Consider the following 14,797-nt stretch of genomic DNA (forward strand, 5'->3'; position numbering starts at 1 on the left):
CGGTAAATACGCCGCCATTTAAAAAAAAATGAAGTCATAACCAGGATTAAACGACAAGAACATTGATTTCGATACGTGTACGAGGATATGATTTGAAGAAAGAAAAAAAAAACCATTGATTCTAGTACATTGTATACCTTAATGACCTCCAAAATGAAAAGGTGATGGTCATCTGTAAAAAAAAAAATCCCACACAATAAATTACATTGCATGCACAAACCGTCGTTGAATATTTTAACCGTCGTTGAATATTTTAAGGTTACATGCACCTTGGTTCAACAAGTTTTATCATTATAAATATCACAGACCTTGTCTATTTTTACACAGCCTCTATGTTAGCGCCCAGGTGGTTTGATGCCAGATGATATACTTTGTTTCAACAAACTATCACCCCTTAAACCCACGGTCAATCCCAACAAAAATGATTAAATAAAAAAACCCAGAAAAAACAACTAAACATTAAAAACTCACGGTTGACATCAAGGGCGGTAAATCTTGAGTTGAGGTCATGTGAGGCGGTGATGCGTCCGTCGTGGTCGGTATCTAGGGCAGCGAACAGTGTGTCGGCCTCTGTACTGGTGCCGAATCCGGACGACGTCCAGCCGTGTTCGAACTCAGATCGCGTCACACTGTGGTCCCCTAGAAAACATCGAGTAAAACTTTTAAAAGAATTCTCAATTTAAAAAAGAAATCTCAAGGAGTGTTGTGTCTGTCTGTGTAGTGTATCGATGTACTTGTTTACCATTTGTATCAAAGGAGGAGAAAAACTTGGAGAACTCGTTGTGTGTGAGGATGTTGTCTTTGTTTGCGTCAGATCTTTCGAAAAGGACGGCAATGGGTGCTTCCAAGATGATCTACATCCAGCACAACCACATAAAACACGCACCAAGACTAGCTCAATTCTTAATGTTTTTGTATTTCTTGCCAATTTTACCAATTTTCAGAAATTGATTTCAGAAATGTCTGCTCTTTACCATATAAGATTATTATACTTTTATGTCAAATACTGAAATCTGATTGGTTTAGGCGCAGTTGGTAATTTGTTCTATTACCCTCAGCGTTAGCAACACACTTGGCAACGGGTAACAGAACGAATTGTTACATGCGCGTAAATTATGCGCGTACGGTTCGTCGTAGAATTCACTTAATATCTATATAAAAGCAGTAAAATCTCTTTTAAATTAAGACATTCAGTATAATAAAATAAATAGTGCCTGTTTGGGAGGGTAACTGTTGAAATTGACACCCCGAGAAAACCATTGTCAACCGACGCGAAGCGGAGGTTGACAATGGTTTTCTCGGGGTGTCAATTTCAACAGTTACCCTCCCAAACAGGCACTATTTATACCCACACTTTCTAAAGAAAGTTCGGGTAAACATATTGTTGTTACCCTGTTCCGTCCGTCCGTCCGTCCGTCAGTCTGTCACGTCTTACTTTCTCAAACTGCTCTTACATCTTATAAACCAGCAAACTGAATGCTTGGAGTTTGATTTGGGGTATCATGTTGTTTTGTAAAAAGGTTTCAAAAATTCTCTGTTAGTCCTGGGGGTCAAATAATTGGTAAAAAATGACGTTTTTTCACAAAAAACCTTCTTCCTCGAACTACATTTTCAACAGTAGACAAATCATCTTTTGAAATATGTTTTAGGGTATCCTATAGATGCGCAATAAGGTTTCGGAATTTTCAATTTTGTCCGGGGGGTCATTTAATGGCTGAAAAATGACGTTTTGTTTTAAAGAAAAAAACTGGTTTCAAAAACGTCTTTTTTTTGGCAGTAGCCAAATGATCTTCTAGAATATGATTGGGGGTGTCATATTCAGGCGTGATCAGGTTCCAGATTTTTTTTTTCTTGCAAAAAAAATATGGTTCCCAGAACTCCTCTTACAACTTTTGGAGTAGCTACGTCATCTTTTGGGATATAATTGGGGCTGTCCTATAGATGTGCAATAAGGTTTTAAAAATTTAAATTTCATCCGGGGAGTCAAATAGTAGCAGAAAATTGACGTTTATCACTAAAAAAAAAACTAGATGCTGTCGTTAGACAGTAATACCCGCACCAAGTGTTTGCCCCTAAATAACAATGTTTTGTACCAGTTTAATTAAAAATGAAGGCCACATGCAAGCTCCGGTAATACATTTAAAAATTATAATTTTCATAACTGAAGGATGAGATCCCTTCCCATATGATGATATGAGCAGCACTTTATGTGCAATTTGGGGTTGAACTGTTTGCAGTGAATTTTCAGTCAATCAATAATCTTAACATTTCATGTCATAGAAAGTATAATGGTCTATTGCCTCTGTGTGCCTACATCATCGTGTGCACAGATTTAGAGATGGGGTGGGAGTGAGGGGTCCACCCCCCCCCCCCCCCATGAAAATTCATTTATATCAATAGTAAAGTTACCAAAAATACACCTTGGACCCCAATGCTCTTACAGAAATGTAAACGCTCTAACCCATTGCGCTTCAATGTTAGGTAACATTATTTGGGGGGTAAATATTTAATTAATATTTAATATACTTTATTGTTTATCTCAATAGGAAGTATACATCATAAAATGCAGGTGTCCTGCACCACCTTAACGCTGTTATTTACCTAATAAAATAGTGCTAGTGGATTTGAAAAATAGGTCATAAAAATACATGTATGTTATAAATAACTGATCTTTGTCTGAAGTTACGTACACAACACAGGTCTGCAGGTCTCATTAGCGGGTACTAGTTTTACCCAGCTCTTCGATTAGATGGCCGGTTCACGTGTATACATACATGTATGTGTTTTCCATATGCAGAAAAGGATTAGTTAAGATCAGCTAAAGGAATTCATTATTGTGTTTTAATTGGATTATCATTATGATGTTGACCAATATAGGTAAGCATAATACATGTAGTAGCAGTAGCACAATATAATGAGATGCCAGCATACATAAGTTCTACTTTCACTTTCTAAATGTGATCTCCCTTTGACAGCATACTGCATCATCATCTTTTAATATTTAAATAAGCTTATCATCGTTACCTATCCTACCGCCTTTGTAAAGTTTCTGTCATTTTAATTGCAAAAGTTATTTTTTTCATTTCAATGTCAGACTTGCACTATTGAGTTGACCCCATATTGACCCTGTATAAATAATTTCGTATTAAATTTGTGTATTACATGGAAGTAGGTGTAGACACTTATCATTTTTATATGAGTTATAATAGGAAGGAAGGAGTATTTCTTTCATAATGTATTATAATGCATCAAATACAATGTAGGTCATGACCTTATGGGTCTGGTCTGACCCCACGAACCAGGAAAATACAAAATATCTTGTAATGTCATTATGATGCATCATATGGTGTAAAGTACATTAATGACCCCAGGTGTTGTCTTTAACACCCCCACCCCGCCTTTATGACATAGGAAATGATGATACACTGTATATTTTGTTAACTTCTGAGATCTGAGATCCTCATCCCTAAACCATATAATTTATTCTTGCTCTTTGTGTCATTGCGCGTAAAATTGTATATAGATTATGCCCCCTTGGAGACACTCTGACATTTTAGAACTAGAAATAATAAAGTATTTTATTTTTTTCATATGTAGTGTTTGATCCATGTGGGTAATTCCTAGCCTAATGATGACACGGCTTTGTTTAGGAGACTTTACAATTGCCCCAAATAGGCGAATACACATGCATATAACATTTTGTTTATAAATCTTAAAAATTGAATTAAGCAATTTCCAAAATGTTACTGTGCATCAGGAGAGAAAAAGCAATCAAGAAATGATTTAAAATTTGCTACTGTACACATGTAAGAATGTATTAAGAAGACTGAATCTTTAGAACCAGGTTAGATTGGGGGGGGGGGGGGGGGGGGGTGAATGTGGAGTATAAACATTTATAATTTGAATCATTTATTGTTATTAATTTTAACTTGTCAATGAATACTACTTATTGATCCCAAGGTAGAAATATGACCTCTGATCATATCTCAATAGATCATTTGTCAATTATGCAAGGTGTAATGTAATTTTTTTTTTAGAATAACATTTTTTACCAGTTTATAAAAGTTTTTAGACACCCAGATTATATTTTGATTTTAATAAATCATTCGACAATTAAAGGGGGGGGGGGAGAAAAGTTTATATTTGAGTTTGTTTGGGGTGGGGGTTCCAAGTCATATATTTGACAATTTTTTAATGTAATTTAAAATAAGACTAAGCCATACTACAGTCATGAACATGAATAGTATAGAACAAAACACAAACTAATACATGTATATATACATAGGAAGTATTACAAAACATAGATGATTGATCTTTATCTGGGTTCTTAAATTCAATCATATATCATGTACATATTATATTATTGTTTCTTTGTTCAAGACATTTCAGATGGTATGTAGGTCATGATCCCAAGTGCTCTTCCTGAAATTAACAAATATCATAAAAAACCATTGAGATCCCCACTTTAATCCAAAGATATTATTCCTCCTTAGGTCATGTCGCATCAGATCATTATGGCATGTAAGTCATGACCCTAAGGGGTCAACCTGACCCCCTTAGAATCAGAAATTGTCAATTATCTTTAAATTATTGATGTTTGATGATCCTATCTCTATTTAATCTTTATTATTAAGTTTCCCGAATGAAATTTGGAGACTTATTGTTTTTGTACGGTTCTTAATACATGTATTATTATTCTTCATCTTCTTCTTTTTCTTCTTTCCCACTCTGAACTTGTTTCTCAGAGATGGCTGAACAGAATTGTACAAAACTCTAGGATATGATAGGCCTGCATATCTAGTTGTGCACCCTGGTTTGATTTTACTCATTTGAGGTTAGACAACCACTTTTCGGGGGGGGGGGGGGGGGGGTCGGGTCTAACATTAAACCTTGTAGGAAGAATCGTAGACTCTATTGTAAATGGTAATTTGAAAACGGACAAAGATAATAATATAGGGTTTTCGTGATCATATATTGACTGTTACTGGCAATATATAGGGTTTATTAGATCTGACCCCTGGGGTCATCCCCACCCCCCAGGAATTTGAAATTACCATATATCTAAGAAACTGTTATAATCATGACCCCTAAACCATATATATTCATGTTTCTGATGTCAAGGGGCATCAAATGTTATGTAGGTCATGGGCCCTGTGGGTGGTCCTGACCCCCTCAAACAGCAAGTCCCTCAATATCTTCAAAACAGTTGAGATCCCTATTTGGCAGTAGCCAAATGATCTTCTAGAATATGATTGGGGGTGTCATATTGAAGTGTGATTAGGTTCCAGAATTTTTTTTTTATTAAGGGGATCAGTGGGCAACAAAAAATGACTTTTTTTGCAAAAAAAAAATATGGTTCCCACTACTCCTCTTACAACTTTTAGAGTAGCTACGTCATCTCTTAGGATGTAATATGGGCTCTCCTATAGATGTGCAATAAGGTTTTAAAAAGTTAAATTTCATCCAGGGAATCAAATAGTAGCAGAAAATTGACGTTTATCACTAAAAAAAAACATAGATCCAAGAGCTTCTATTATGATTTAATGGATAGGCACATCATATCTTGGGATATGATAGGGACTGTTCTATAGATGTGCAGTAAGGTTTTAAAAATTTAAATTTCATCCAGGGAGTCAAAAAGTAGCAGAAAATTGACGTTTATCACTTCAAAAAAACATAGATCCTAGAACTCCTTTTATGATTGAATAGATAGACACATCATATCTTGGGATAGGTAGGTCATGGGCCCTGTGGGTGGTCCTGACCCCCTCAAACAGCAAGTCCCTCAATATCTTCAAAACAGTTGAGATCCCTACCCTTAAACCATATATATTCTTGTTTCTTGTGTCAAGGGGCATCAAACGGTCTGTAGGTCATGGCCCCCCTCGAACAGGAAGTGCACGAATATCTCGAAAACGGTTGAGATCCCCAACCCTTAACCATATATATTCTTGATCCTTAAAGGGCATCAAAAGGTATGTAGGTAATGGGCCTCATAGTTAAATTTAATTTTTCAAAACTGTAATGCATATCTATGGAACAGTTCCTATCATATCCCAAGATATGATGTGTCTATCCATTCAATCATAAAAGGAGTTCTAGGATCTATGTTTTTTTGAAGTGATAAACGTCAATTTTCTGCTACTTTTTGACTCCCTGGATGAAATTTAAATTTTTAAAACCTTACTGCACATCTATAGAACAGTCCCTATCATATCCCAAGATATGATTGTCTATCCATTAAATCATAAGAGGAGCTCTTAGATCAATGTTTTTTTTCCCCGTTGACAACCCCTCCCCCCCCCCCCATCACATGACGATGAACGCCTGGCATGTTATTGTTGTCTATATAGTATCATCAAACAACAATAATTTAAAGATAATTGACAATTTCTGATTCTAAGGGGGTCAGGATGACCCCTTAGGGTCATGACTTACATGCCATAATGATCTGGTGCGCCTGCATGACATAAGGAGGAATAATATCTTTGGATTAAGGTGGGGATCTCAATGGTTTTTATGATATTTGATAATTTCAGGAAGAGCACTTGGGATCATGACCTACATACCATCTGAAATGCCTTGAACAAAGAAACAATAATATAATATGTACATGATATATGATTCAATTTAAGAACCCAGATATATATCAATCATCTGTTTTGTAATACTTCCTGTGTATATATATACATGTATATGTATTAGTTTGTGTTTTGTTCTATACTATTCATGTTTATGACTGTAGTATGGCTAAGTCTTATTTTAAATTACATTAAAAAATTGTCAAATATATGACTTGGAACCCCCACTCCCAAACAAACTCAAATATAAACTGTTCTCCCCCCCCCCCCCCCCCCCCTGTCGAATGATCTATTAAAATCAAAATATAATTTGGTTGTCTAGAAACTTTTATTAACTGGTAAAAAATGTTATTCTTTAAAAAAAATTATATTACACCTTGCATAATTGACAAATGATCTATTGAGATATGATCAGAGGTCATATTTCTACCTTGGGATCAATAAGTAGTATTCATTGACAAGTTAAAATTAATAACAATAAATGATTCAAATTATAAATGTTTATACTCCACATTCACCCCCCCCCCAATCTAACCTGGTTCTAAAGATTCAGTCTTCTTAATACATTCTTACATGTGTACAGTAGCAAATTTTAAATCATTTCTTGATTGCTTTTTCTCTCGTGATTCACATTAACATTTTGGAAATTGCTTAATTCAATTTTTAAAATTTATAAACAAAATGTTATATGCATCACTTGCATGTGTATTCGCCTATTTGGGGCAATTGTAAAGTCTCCTAAACAAAGCATTGACATCATTAGGCTAGGAATTACCCACATGAATCAAACACTACTGTATAACATATGAATAAGATAAAATACATTATTATTTCTAGTTCTAAAATGTCAGGGTGTCTCCAAGGGGGCATAATCTATATACAATTTTACGCACAATGACACAAAGAGCAAAAATAAATTATATGGTTTAGGAATGAGGATCTCAGATCTCAGAAGTTAACAAAATATACAGTGTATCATATCATTTCCTATTTCATAAAGGCAGAGGGGGGGGGGGGGGGTTAAAGACAACACCTGGGGGTCATTAATGTACTTTACACCATTTGATGCATCATAATGACATTACAAGATATTTTGTATTTTCCTGTTTCGTGGGGTCAGAACAGTCCCATAAGGTCATGACCTACATTGTATTTGATGCATTATAATACATTAAGAAAGAAATACTCCTTCCTTCCTATTATAACTCATATAAAAATGATAAGTGTCTACACCTACTTACATGTAATACACAAATTAATTAAATAAGAAATTGTATATACAGGGTCAATATGGGGTCAACTCAATAGTGCATGCAGTCTGACAAATGAAAAAAATAACTTTTGCAACTAAAATGACAGAAACTTTACAAATGCGGTGGGATAGGTAACGATGATAAGCTTATTTAAATATTAAAAGATGCTGTCAAAGGGAGATCACATTTAGAAAGTGAAAGTAGAACTTATATATGTATGCTGGCATCTCATTATATTGTGCTACTGCTACTACATGTATTATGCTTACCTAAATTGGTCAACATCATAATGATAATCCAATTAAAACACAATAATAAATTCCTTTAGCTGATCTTAACTAATCCTTTTCTGCATACGGAAAACACATACATGTATGTATACACGTGAACCGGCCATCTAATCGAAGAGCTGGGTAAAACTAGTACCCGCTAATCAGCTAATGAGTCCTGTATGTATGTATGGGTGTTGCTAAAACGCGGAACGGAAAACGGAACGGAAAGCGGAACGGAATGGAAAATATCATCACGTTTATCGCTTAAAAAGGGTATAGACTGGCCAGAAACGATTTACTTTGTATCTTTTATTTATATCTAATGAATGATTATCAACATGTTGTTATCTTATTAATATTCATATGAATGTCTATCAATTATAGCATTGTATTCATTCGGCTTTAGTTGAGTACGAAACGGAAAAATCAAATGTATACGAATTGTGAAACATTAACATGATTAAACGAGCAAATTAGCTATAACTTTTTACTTATTTTTCTTATATGGTATTGCTGACATATCAGCGTAACGTATGCAGTTAGTGAAAGCGTTTTATAAATGCGTGTTTTGAGTATTTTTATATTTCAAATATGAAGTACATGTATATACTTACATCAAAATTGAATTTTCGGTGTTCTAGACGATCTTTTATCAAACAGACGATACAGTTTCATTGAGATGGAAGAAAAAAAACCGTAGGACTGACGACATTAAAAATCAATATACAATAAACATTAAAATACCCGGTAATTTGTGAAACTAGTAATTTGTGAAACTAGTATTTTTAGCAATGCAATTTTGTTTACGGTTGCATTACTAAGCAGTTGTTTATTCCAGCAGCTATATATACATATGATTCGAATAGAGAGCTCTAGACGTTGCCTGGTTTGATTTTCCGATTATATATTGGGACTATAGTCTGTCGATCCCAAAATATTCATGCAGCACATTTGGACGATTTATAATGGAAAATGTTGACATCTTTTCTCCATTTGGAAGTCACTCAGAAGACCTTGCACAATTTATCCAACACTATCATCCGGGTCTATTGAAATGCAAAACCCCGTAGACTTCTTTATTTTTAGCCGTGTATTTATACCAGGTGATAAGCTAGAGAGGACGTTTTAAAGAAAGAATAATGAGAATGTCTAATGCTTCTAAAAGAGAATCGCTTGAACCCTGAGGTATATATAAATATACAGCAAAAAGTGAATCGAGGATATGATATTTTGGGACAGAATATAGTGGTCAATGCATGTACTGTTAATTTTGAGGAAATAAATATTCTTGAATAAATAATCTAATATTGCTAATCTTTCAAAAAAAATTAAAAAGGTACATAAAGTATATTGTTTTAGCATGATTAACAAATCTCTGAGGTAAATAACATTAGATAAGATTTTCCGTTTTCCCTTCCGTTCCGCTTTCCGTTCCGTTTTCTGTTCCGCGTTTTAGCAACACCCATGTATGTATACACGTGAACCCATCTAATCGAAGAGCTGGGTAAAACTAGTACCCGCTAATGAGACATGCAGACCTGTGTTGTGTACATAACTTCAGACAAAGATCATTCATTCGTAACATGCATGTATTTTTATGACCTATTCTTCAAATCCACTTGGACTATTTTATTAGGTAAATAACAGCTTTAAGGTGGTGCAGGACACCTGCATATTGTGATGTACATGTATACTTTCTATTGAGATAAACAATAAAGTATATTAAGTATTGATTAAATATTTACCCCCCAAATAATGTTACCTAACATTGAAGCGCAATGGGTTAGAGCGTTTACATGTCTGTAAGAGCATTGGGGTCCAAGGTGTATTTTTGGTAATTTTACAATTGATATAAATGAATTTTCATGGGGAGGGGGGGGGGGGGGGGGGTCTGGACCCCTCACTCCCACCCCTTCTCTAAATCTGTGCACATGATGATGTTCATGTAGGCACACAGAAGCAAATCTAAAACCGGCAACCGCCACGGGGAGGGGGCATAATTTAATTTTTAATTTTGTTTGTAATAATTATATAGACCATTATACTTTCTATGACATCAAATGTTAAGATTATTGATTAACTTAAAATTCACTGCAAACATTTCTACCCCAAATTGCACATAAACTGCTGCTGATGACACGATGTGTATTATCATATGGGAAGGGATCTCATCCTTCAGTTATGAGAATTATAAATTTTAATTGTATTACCGGAGCTTGCATTTTTAATTAAACTGGTACAAAACAGTGTTATTTAGGGGCAAACACATGGTGCGGGTATTACTGTCTATAATGACAGCATCTAGTTATATAATGTAACTGCCAGATTTTACTGTAACGTTGGTACAAACAATTGACATCAAACAATTAAAGATAAGAAACTTTCCAAAAAAAGTCTCAATATTGTTGGGAATTTTAATGTTAAAGTTTCCAATAAACTTTTGAACAAATTAATTTAAACATTTTTCAAGGACATGAGAATCACGAAAACGCTTTTTTAAGTGACTCTTTATAAAGAATGTAAAAGAATAAAAATTATATGAGATTTCGTCTGCTCAACAAGTCTTTTTCGGTAAGGTCAATCCTGTATTGGAAAGATCATAAACATTTGTTGTTTTTTGTGATTGTACAGCAACTTGTTGATTAAATAGTGAATCAAATCAATTGATTAATTTGAAAGAACAAACGTTTGCTTTTCCGAGGATTATTTTTAGGACGAGACAACTACACTCAGCATAATAATAAATTTTAATAGTGTTGTGTTGTGCATATAGAACCATTTAAACAAGAGATTGGACTTTAAGTAGATATGTCAAACAGCAATGTAGGCCTGTCTATTTCATTGCTGGCCACTTAGCTCTTTGAAATCAACAACATTTATCTGGCTTATGAGCTAAGACTACGCAATCGGTGCATATTTCGCTTGAAACCGCGTCATTTTTAACGTAATAGAACCATTTTAACAAGAGCTTGGATTTTGAGTAATTGTGTCAATTAGCAATGTGACGTAGGCATGTATATTTCATTGCTGGTCACTTAGCCATGGATCTTTGAAATCAACAAGTTTTGTCTGGCTTTTGAGCTAAGACTACGCAATCGGTGCATATTTCGCTTGAAACCGCTTCATTTTTAACTTTCTTGACGCAAGAAATAAATAAGTACGTCTTACTGAAAGTCAAAGGTCTTGTTCAAATTGTTCTACATGTATATATACATGTACTATGCCTAAAAGGTAGTCAGGGTTTGAATAACTTTGATATACATAGTGCAATATTTACATTCACCTTCTTTCATCCTATTAAAATGCATTGATAGATTTGAATGATATTTACGCATAACACAGAAGACCCAATCACCAAATCTGGTGCGTATGAATACATTCAATCTTCCTTCAGAGCATGACCGACTCTCCTCCCGACTTCAAACCGGATCACGACCTGATATTATACTTGGGCTGATTAATATTTCATAGATGTAAATATTTTTTAAAGATATAAATGAATTCAATTGATTAATTTCTTACAATACCGAAAATAAATTTGGTACATGTATACTAAATACCAGATGAATAAAATTGTGTTATTAGAATTAAAAACGCTGTGCACTATATTTGTCAGCATAATTCGGCTGTTCCAATGGCTCTTCCGTTAATTGTGCATTACTCGTTGAATAATGTCGAGATTTTTTAAAATAAATCATATTTGCAGAAAGAGAAAAAATGTTAAAAAACGTAAATATAAGCATTGAATCATTATTTTTTGAAAGATGTGGTCTCATAACTGCAACGGTGTGTGCAAACAAATTTTCATAACGCGCTAGCGCGTTATTCAATTTGTATGCACACACCGTTGCAGTTATGAGACCACATCTTTCAAAAAATAATGATTCAATGATTAACTATCCACACTTTACAAAAGATTTATTAAGTCCCTTGGCCGCCATATTTGGGAGAAAACCCATCGGTTTCTCACAGTACTTAGCCTTTGTAGTTTAGTGTAGTATAGTTTAGGTTTGTAACTTTGTCATTTGACAATAAAATTGCGTTTTCGTTGTGTATTTTGGTTGCAACAGGATGAGGCAGCCCACACATCGAAGGAATAAATTAAACTCAAAGAGATTTTATGACAGGACGCCCAAATATTTGGTAGGGGCCTAGCATAAGGAGGGAAAAAGTTTGGATTTTCCCTTTTGACTTTTGGGTCGACCCCGAAAAGGGAAATAACTTTTGCAAAGTGTGGATCGAACTAATGTCCTGGCGTCATGGGTTTCCGATAGTCTATACACTAAACGCTACCTCTAATAAATGGCCGTGGCATTTATTTCTATGATAACTGCAGTGTGATTTATAATATTATTTTTCTTCAAAATTATTTTTTTGGCTATATTTATATTATAATGACCTATAGTTGCTTTGCAATGACATTTACAATGGTCTATTAATATAACGCGGTATTGGAGTAAATCTATGAACATTGCATGTACTTCATCATTTTATTTAGAACCATTTTAACAAGAGCTTGGACTTTGAGTAGTTGTGTGACGTGACGTAGGCCTGTCTATTTCATTGCTGGCCATTCAGCCAAAGCTCTGTGAAATCAACAAGATTTGTCTGGCTTTTGAGCTAAGACTACGCAATCGGTGTACATTTCGCTTGAAACCACGTCATTTTTTAACTTGTTTTCACGCAAGAAATAGATAGCTATGCCCGACCGAAAGTCCAAGGTCTTGTTAAAATGGTTCTACTGTGTGTTTATACTACTCATAAGAACGTTTCTTTCGCAAACAAAAACAATTTACTAGAACACGGACCTGCAGGGTTTGTTTTTGTTTATTGTACTCAAACTCAAATGAGGAATGTTATTTTTTTTACCATGTTTATCTTGACAATGTATGCATTTACTTTGTTTTGGTTATTGTTCAACACAGGGATTTAAAATTTCTGATGTTCAGTGTGTAATGCCACACAAGTTTTAATCCTCTTTCAGAAATCCTTAATCTTTCCCATTAATTTGTAAAGGTTATACATACATGTAAGCATTCGATCAAATAATAAAACAGAAACATACGCAGCTGTACACACCCTTGTTTACCGCCACTTCGACTGTGCTTTTAGTGTATAAGTAAGTAAATCTTCTCCTATCTTAACTCATTTATAGATGATATGTAATCATTATGTCATGAGTTAATTTTAATGTGCCTATTCTTCACAGAAATAGAGATGGGAATGAGGACAATCTTGATTCTTCTGTCTCTTGTTTCAGCATGTAAGTACATGTACTACAGTATAGTAGATCTATAAATTTATCATTGACTTTGTGTTTGTGGTGGGCCTTGATACCTAAATAATACCGTGGAACAGTGAACGTTTTATTTTAGAGACTAAAAATATTAATTTAATATTTCTTGACACGAGAACAAACGATAGTCATTTTAAATCCTACTGGACCATTTACTTATGCTAGTAATCATACTTAAAATGAAATGAATTCTAAATTTTGTTTTAAGCACGTTCTTTGTTTTCATAAATATTCGATGAATACCATTTTTCGTGGATTTCGTTGTTGAGTAGTTCTACGATTGAATCAAATGTTCATTGATACTAGTTGATGAGTTTATAAACTTGATTTTTAGGCCTGGCTTGCAAATCGAGTCTTTATGGGGAATGGACAGACGACAAAACCCAGCAGACTGTGACATTTAGCTCCTCGGGGGTGACCGGATGGGACGTGAGCTTGTTCAGCCACACGGTGAACACGTGGAAGTGTGCTGAGGAGTCCACAGACCAAATACTACTGAGGTACGATATGTTACTCAGATACAGACATACAGACGAACAAACGAGAGAGAGAGAGAGAGAGAGAGAGATTCATTCTTATTTGTGCTTTCAGCTCATCCCCGGTCGACATCTACAGCCTGTATTTTGTCGTCCACCGATGCATCACAGTGACGAAAGAAACCGACTGTAAATATCAAATCACATTCAACAACCGTAAGTATATTAAGTATTCCGCATTCTCTTGAATCTCTATCAATTCGATGTATGTACATGGATTTACTGTAAACTGACATTAAATAATTAAAAGTATATTCTATTTTTGGGGGGTTGAGTTTTATTAAATATGACTTTTCGAAATTTAATGTGCGAAATGTGAATTTTTTTTAACTATCGACACAAACTCCTCTTTCCACAGCGGTTGAACCTAATGCAGGCAACGAGAGGGTCACTGTATTGTTGAAGAATGATGACGCAACCTTATCTATGTGTTCTTCTGACGGAGAGACCCGAACAATCACGAAGAATGGTGAGTCCGCGACTTCCTTAATGCCTTTTTTTCCCGGCTTGTCAAAGTTTGTCAATTATCTGTCAAATGTACGTTTGACTTTTACAGGTTGCGTGTAGTCAAGTAAATCTTCGAGGCACTCTCAATCAACTGACCACGGACTTTGTCATCTGTTCTTGTAACATTTCTTCAAACTATTAGAATTTTATCAAATATGTTGAAGTTATTCATATTTTGTAAAACATAAAAACAAAGGGATACTGATTAAGTAAAAACTACCAGTAGTACTGTACAACAAGGAGTCGATTAAAGGAATAGATTAAATCGTCTCAGTATATATCATGTTTTGTGTCCTAATCAAGTCTTCGTAATCCAATCTATTGTTTAAGTGGGCTGGATGTCGTTGCCATT

At 34.7% G+C, this 14,797-nt stretch overlaps 1 protein-coding gene and 1 long non-coding RNA gene across 2 annotated transcripts; one reads left to right on the forward strand and one right to left on the reverse strand.

The window, feature by feature from the left end:
* Nucleotides 1–153: 153 nt before the first annotated feature.
* LOC128155952 (uncharacterized) lies at nt 154–870 on the reverse strand. The gene is made up of 3 exons (XR_008239663.1): nt 743–870; nt 472–639; nt 154–172 (listed from the first exon to the last, which is right to left on the reverse strand). It is a non-coding gene; the product is annotated as an uncharacterized LOC128155952 (long non-coding RNA).
* Nucleotides 871–13,122: 12,252 nt separating this feature from the next.
* Nucleotides 13,123–14,719, forward strand: LOC128155954 (uncharacterized). Its single transcript, XM_052817885.1, has 6 exons — nt 13,123–13,225; nt 13,316–13,369; nt 13,737–13,902; nt 13,994–14,094; nt 14,297–14,407; nt 14,495–14,719. The coding sequence occupies exons 2-6, from the start codon at nt 13,324–13,326 to the stop codon at nt 14,503–14,505; spliced, it is 435 nt and encodes a 144-aa protein (XP_052673845.1). The 5' UTR covers nt 13,123–13,225; nt 13,316–13,323; the 3' UTR covers nt 14,506–14,719.
* The last annotated feature ends 78 nt before the right edge of the window (nt 14,720–14,797 follow it).

Source organism: Crassostrea angulata, chromosome 7 (genome assembly GCF_025612915.1).
Source record: "Crassostrea angulata isolate pt1a10 chromosome 7, ASM2561291v2, whole genome shotgun sequence".
NCBI classification, from domain to species: Eukaryota; Metazoa; Mollusca; class Bivalvia; order Ostreida; family Ostreidae; genus Magallana; species Magallana angulata.